The sequence below is a fragment of the Monopterus albus genome, unplaced genomic scaffold (genome assembly GCF_001952655.1).
Source record: "Monopterus albus unplaced genomic scaffold, M_albus_1.0 scaffold5.1, whole genome shotgun sequence".
Taxonomy (NCBI): Eukaryota; Metazoa; Chordata; class Actinopteri; order Synbranchiformes; family Synbranchidae; genus Monopterus; species Monopterus albus.
The window spans coordinates 3,005,050-3,011,101 of NW_018127885.1; the positions used below are offsets into that span (position 1 = coordinate 3,005,050).

General features: G+C 39.1%; 1 protein-coding gene across 9 annotated transcripts in view; it reads right to left on the reverse strand.

Annotated features, from left to right (window-relative positions):
* Positions 1-6,052, reverse strand: part of mef2aa (myocyte enhancer factor 2aa) — a 50,498-nt gene that overhangs the window by 23,268 nt on the left and 21,178 nt on the right. For all 9 annotated transcript variants that reach the window (XM_020611512.1, XM_020611496.1, XM_020611479.1 and 6 more), the window contains one exon: positions 3,889-4,092. In XM_020611512.1, the coding sequence (XP_020467168.1) occupies positions 3,889-4,092 (204 nt within the window). The remainder of the gene's footprint in view (positions 1-3,888; positions 4,093-6,052) is intronic.

Here is a 6,052-nt window from a genome sequence, read left to right on the forward strand (position 1 = left end):
GCTTTGCACTCCCCCCCCCCAAGTCCATTCCCCAGCCTCCATTTCCGGTGAGCCACCAGCAGAAGGATAATTGATCAATCATGCTAATTGAAGAGTCTGGACAGCTATCCCACCATAACAGATGTGCCAATTTGCATTCATTAAGTTAGAAATGAGTCTTAATCACTGCTCATCCTTTGATTGACAACATAAGCATCCCCTTTCTGAAAGTCCTGGTGCTCATTCAGTCCAGACCTTTTTAAAGGATTCATTCCATAACTGGCAATAAAAGATATTTTTCTTTGAGCTGTAAGTTACTGAAAATGCACTTTGAAGGTTGATGCACTGATTGTCTGTTTTTGGTAATAATAATAATAATAATAAAAATGATAATATGGGACATGATGCCAAACTCAAGCTTTAGTTTTGGTGATTGTGTATATTGCTTTTGTCCCTGTAAAATCCGCAAAGGGCAGGATGATTCTCAAACAAAATACAGGGAAAGATGGGATTCATATGAAAACACAGGGCTTGACATTCAGCAATGGTCAAAATTAACATATCTTATTGAGTGATTAATACAGCTCCATTTATGGCATAAGTTGATAGTCATCATGAAATAAACTCTAATGGCAACACTGTGCTCATTTCCACTTCCACAGTGTTGCTGTGAGAGGGGGACCATTCTTTCATAAATAGACCAGGAATTGTCACAGTAACAATTGCCTCCCCTCTTTATTATGAGAAAGATAAGCAGAATCACCCAATGAATGAGCTCATGTTATTTACTTTCACACATCATCAGGGTAAAAGACAAAAAAAGAAATGAAAAGTCAGTTCTGTGTGTATGATGCAGTTGAGATATGCATTTGTATTTGGCTAAAATTGCATCCTCATACTGGGATCAAATCTGATTTTTGAACATTACAATTAAGTGTTAATTTAATGTCAATTTGCAATGTGCCTGGAAACCCGATTAAGCCTACATTATATATACCAGTATATTCTTTAGTTATATTGACTTGCTCAAAACAGGGCCGCAAACTGCCAAATGGCGCCTGTGAAGTTACTGTCTGATTTCAAGGTCTCTCCGGGAGTCAGAAGGATGTGTGCAGGAAACTGGCATTAAGGTTGTATCAGAGCATAAGCAAAATGTCATTAGCTCCACTAGTGGAGAGGAGAGGAAGAGTAAATATTATTAAATTAATCTAATGACTAACAAAAGCATTTTCATTTGTGGTATAAACAGAGTTCAACAGGACGCACAATAGAAATAATGCCATGAAACCTTCAGTCATACTCTGCTCGCTACACAATAAACAACCCTATTAAATACCACAATTATTACTGTATGTTGATGAGTATGATCTCGATCAGTCAATATTTGTGTGTCAATCTTCTGCATTATTAAAGAACATAGATACAGCAAATATGATTTTTTTCTTCACCGAATGGTAACTGTTTACTTTCAGCTGCAAATGCAGATGTTGCTGATTTTTAAGAGACTGACCAAAGCAAAATGTGAGAGTTTACTATATAATTTTGGGAAAACAATATAATATTTTCAAGAACTTCTATAAATAAAATAATGAAATGTGATCTTAATATTGCTTGAAATTTACCGAGGGTTTTGTGACAAAAAAAAAAGAGATTCACCTTTTCACCTGGAGTGTTTTTAAGGTTAAAGCCATCAACACATACAGACACACACAAATGCACACACTAACACACACATAGAGGAAAATTTTGAGCGTAGCGCTTCGCTTTGGACTGTGAGCCAGGTTTGACACAAAGTCCATAGCCCTCCACTGGGTTATCAAACCGTGGCACAGGCATGCATCCATCTGTGGAAAACATGGAGACTGTTCTCCCATACAAGGCACAGCTCAGCCTTTATCTACAGATGGTACTACTGAGCGAGAATGTGACCTTTGATTCAGTTTTTCACATGGAATGATCTCCCCAGTGAAAAGTGGGAGAGGGTTTTTCTGGCCTCCCAAACCAAACAAATGAGCACATGGTTGTTTGCATGGCAAAGATTGGTTTAACACAATAAAAAAATGGGATAAGTGTCCAGTATAAGTGTTGTCATGTGAAGCCTATTTCACCAAATAAACAGGGGAGGGGTGGATGTAGTGTACAAGAATGTGTAGATAAACGCAAAGACTAGGTTCATTCATACAAGCAGTCAGCGAAACAGCAGAGATTAGGATTTCTCTTCAAATTTGATCAGATCATAGCTTCCACACATTATCCACCACCGACACGCATCAGCTCTCTGGCCATGTGAATAGTGGCGTTGTATTGTGATGATTTCAAGACTATGTTAATTACTTCTGCTCTGCTTCTTCACTTGTGAACCTTAACCATGTAGCCAGCAGGCAGAGCAGGATTTATGTGTATCTGCAAAGATGCTGGCCGAGTGAGCGGGGACAACAGTGTCTTGTTCTCGTCTTGTGCAGCGGGGGGCAGCTTTCTTGTGAATAGCCAGAAGGGCTAAGTGCAAAATCAACATGGGACCACTGGTGTTACATTATGTACAATGTACATTCCAATTACACCATGCTACCATCATAAACATACCACAGATATACTGTATGTGATGGGAATGACCCAAAGTCTTGTTTAAAATAAAACAGCTTGCAGAATCGCTGCAACAACCAAATTGTTGGTCATTGTTATGTAAGTACAGAATGAATCCATGTATTTTTTATGCAGGTGAGGCCTGCTCTGCTCCGAGGGGCCCTGATGGAGGAGTGACTGCATCATTCCACTGGATGCCAGAGCGCTCCTCTGCAGCTCTGCCAAGCAGGTAATTCACAGGCAGTAGCAGCAGCATGAATAAAAGATAATGGGCCACAGCTGACTCCTTTATACTGCATGTAATTTCACTAATTTCTCAAAGTGGAAGTCTTTTCCAGTGGATTCTTGAAATTTTTTAATCTCACCCGTCTTAAAGCCTAATGTCCCTTAATTGGGAGGCTGTAATACAAAAGCTGTAGGCTTTAGTGGGGAGGTGGCAGTAAACAGTGACAATGCAGCAGTCTGAATTGTCTAATAAAACTCTCTTAAGTTAATCTAAGTGTATTTTAAATAATAGCTATATAAAATGAATGGCAAATTATATACTAGAATTGTCATGATTTTCGCAATAGGAATCAATACATTGCACAAGATACCTGGCTCTTAAAAGCTGATCTTGAATAAGCTGAGAGACCACGTGTGTCAGTGATGTCTGGATCAGGACGTATCCCTAATTGTTCTCATTTACTTTACCTTGTATACTTTTGGCTGACAATTTTGTATGCTGGCATAACAAGTGGCTGACTCTTCCGCTAGTTGCTAGGCATGCAGTGGCTGCCAGGAAACCCAAGTGTTTATTGAGCTTTTTAGAGCAGTAAGGAATGTACTAAACACTCAATTTTCACAGAAAAACTCTGCATCAATAGCCAGGCTGATTGTCTGTAATGAGGAACAGCCAGAGAACTGTACCCTACAGGTACAATATCTATGGGAAACAGGGTCAGCAGCCACTGTGTTCATGTGTGTGCAGAGATAAGTTTTCCACATCAGTTGATGGGTACAAGAGAAGATGAACTTATCAGGCAGTGCAGACCTCCTGTGCCCTATCTAAATGGTGACTGAACGGAAACTGTTACTGTACTTGTTCCTCACCCTTGTCTTTCCATTATGATAGCCTTGCAGCATTTAACAAAACTTTTATGGGTTATGTATTTTTTATGCTTTGAATCCACTACTACACTAACATAAATATCTTACTATTTCATTTAGTCTAAATCAGAATATAAATTATATAAAAAGAAAACTGTAGCTGATCAACCTTGAGGCGAGAAGGTGTGATGTGATTGAAGTTTTCCCTCGCAAAGAAAGAAAGTGACGCTCACTCACCTCTACAATGTCAGAGTTGGTTCTGCTCTCATGGGGCTCGTTGTACTCTGTGTATTTCAGCAGCACTTTGTCCATGTCTGTGCTGGCGTACTGGAACAGTTTGTTAGAGCTGTTGAAAATGATGAGGGCTATCTCACAGTCACATAGTACGCTCAGCTCATAGGCCTTTTTCATCAAGCCAAACTTCCTCTTTGTGAAGGTAACCTGAGAAACACAGAAAACAAAGCCATTCATTGTAGATGAAAACTGTGTATTTAAATACAAAATAAGATCATGTCCAAGTGAACAACACAGAAATTTGAACATCCACACACAATTTGGTGTAAATGTTAATTTAGAATTCTTATGATAACACAAAGTAGTGGTACGCTAATCCTCTGATGCCATGCTTATTGCATAATTGTCAGTTGTGGAAGAAGTTACCTCTTTTATGCACATAAAAAAACAATACACGGTGTAAAAAGTACACTGTTACAAGTAAACATACTACATTCTAATTTACTAAAGTAATTTACAATCAGCAAAAGGTAGTAGTGGGTCAAGGTGGAGCTAGTTTTAACTATTTCATATACTGTCAGCTACAGTAGGCAATATATTTTGTATATAATGCCTCAATCTGCAAAGTGACTACAGCTGTCAGAAAAATGTAATGGTGCAAAAAACAAAATGTAAAAAAGCTCACTGACTGCAATGATCACTCACCATGGAGTTGCATCATTCAGAACTTCTGCTAAGTTAAAACCTATAATATGAAACTGAAAAACAAATACTCTCATCTGGAGTGTGTAACAGGCTAAACCAGGAAAAAACAGCTCTATCAGTGTCATTATATTACAACATTTGTGCTGTAACCAAGGTGACCGATGACAAGATCATTCCTCCTTTAGGGATTCTTGCAATAATATGTCTGAAATGTCTAGGTATCAGGCCAGAGGTCAGGATTAGAGGCACGAGTCAGTGAGCTGAGTCAGAGCTTTGGCAACAACAGGAGTCCATACATTACTGTAGCCCCTGACTCCATATACGGAAAGCTATCTCTGTAGTGCAGCAAAAGCCTTGTAACATGAGCCCTCAGATGGGACTTTGGGTCATACATCACTCCAATGGTAATGCAACCCTCCCTGCAAAGTGACTTTATGTCCTGTATCCCTGCAGCTCTGTCTCTGTGGTTGCTTAGGACTCATACATGTGTCATTATGTTACACCACCTCTTTACAGAATGGCACATTCATTTCTCAAGAGAAAAACATTATTCACAAGTAGGGAGGCCAGAAATGCATTTATTTTCTCCTGTGGTTTGTAATGCTTGTTTTCAGAAAACACCTTTAAATTTGTGCATTTGAAGCTATTCCTTCAGATTTATGAGGTTTTGTTTGTTTTTACTGAATGTGTTTTGTCCAATGTGTATTATACAGTGTGGTGTGTGAATGTGCTGGTAAAAGTTGTGTGCAAAGCCACAGAAGTGTGCATATGTCTGTATTCTCCATCAGTTTCACTGACCTACTAAGAGAGGAGCTGAGCAGATGAGCTGGCTTTGTTCAACTTTAATTGGTCACAGCTTGCGGCTATACCCTCCTTTTAACCACTATAACACAGTATAATCCTATGTGTTGCATAGTATCTGTGTAACCACTCAGGCGGTGGGGTCACTCCAGCTGTGATAAACGTATTTCACATTTTCACACTACAGGACAATTATTCCCACTCTAGGCTCAGAGGAGCCTGTCACCATGTCATTTTTCATTCAACACACTGATGTTAGTCAAACTGATGAGCCGAATTCTAAAATGACATTCCGTAAAATGACAAGGTTTAAACACAGGAGGAGATTAATTAAATAACATGCAAATCATAGACACATGAAGCCTTTATGTAATTTTGGCTAAACAGAAAAAAAGCATTGTGTGGTTTTGTGCAAGTCATTCTGATGATTTTCTCAAGGTGAATTGCTGCATGGTAGCAGACAAGGACATACTGCGTATGGCCAGTCTGTCTATATCCAGTTAGAGAACCTGCTGTTCTAACCAGCAGATACTAGTATCCTCTGACTAAACACCAGAGCTGCCTGCTCTATTCACCTGCTTGAATGTTTATTTGTTTGCCTAACCAACTGGAAAGCAGGTGCTGTCATGTGGGAAAATGATTAACAAATTGTATGCTCTGT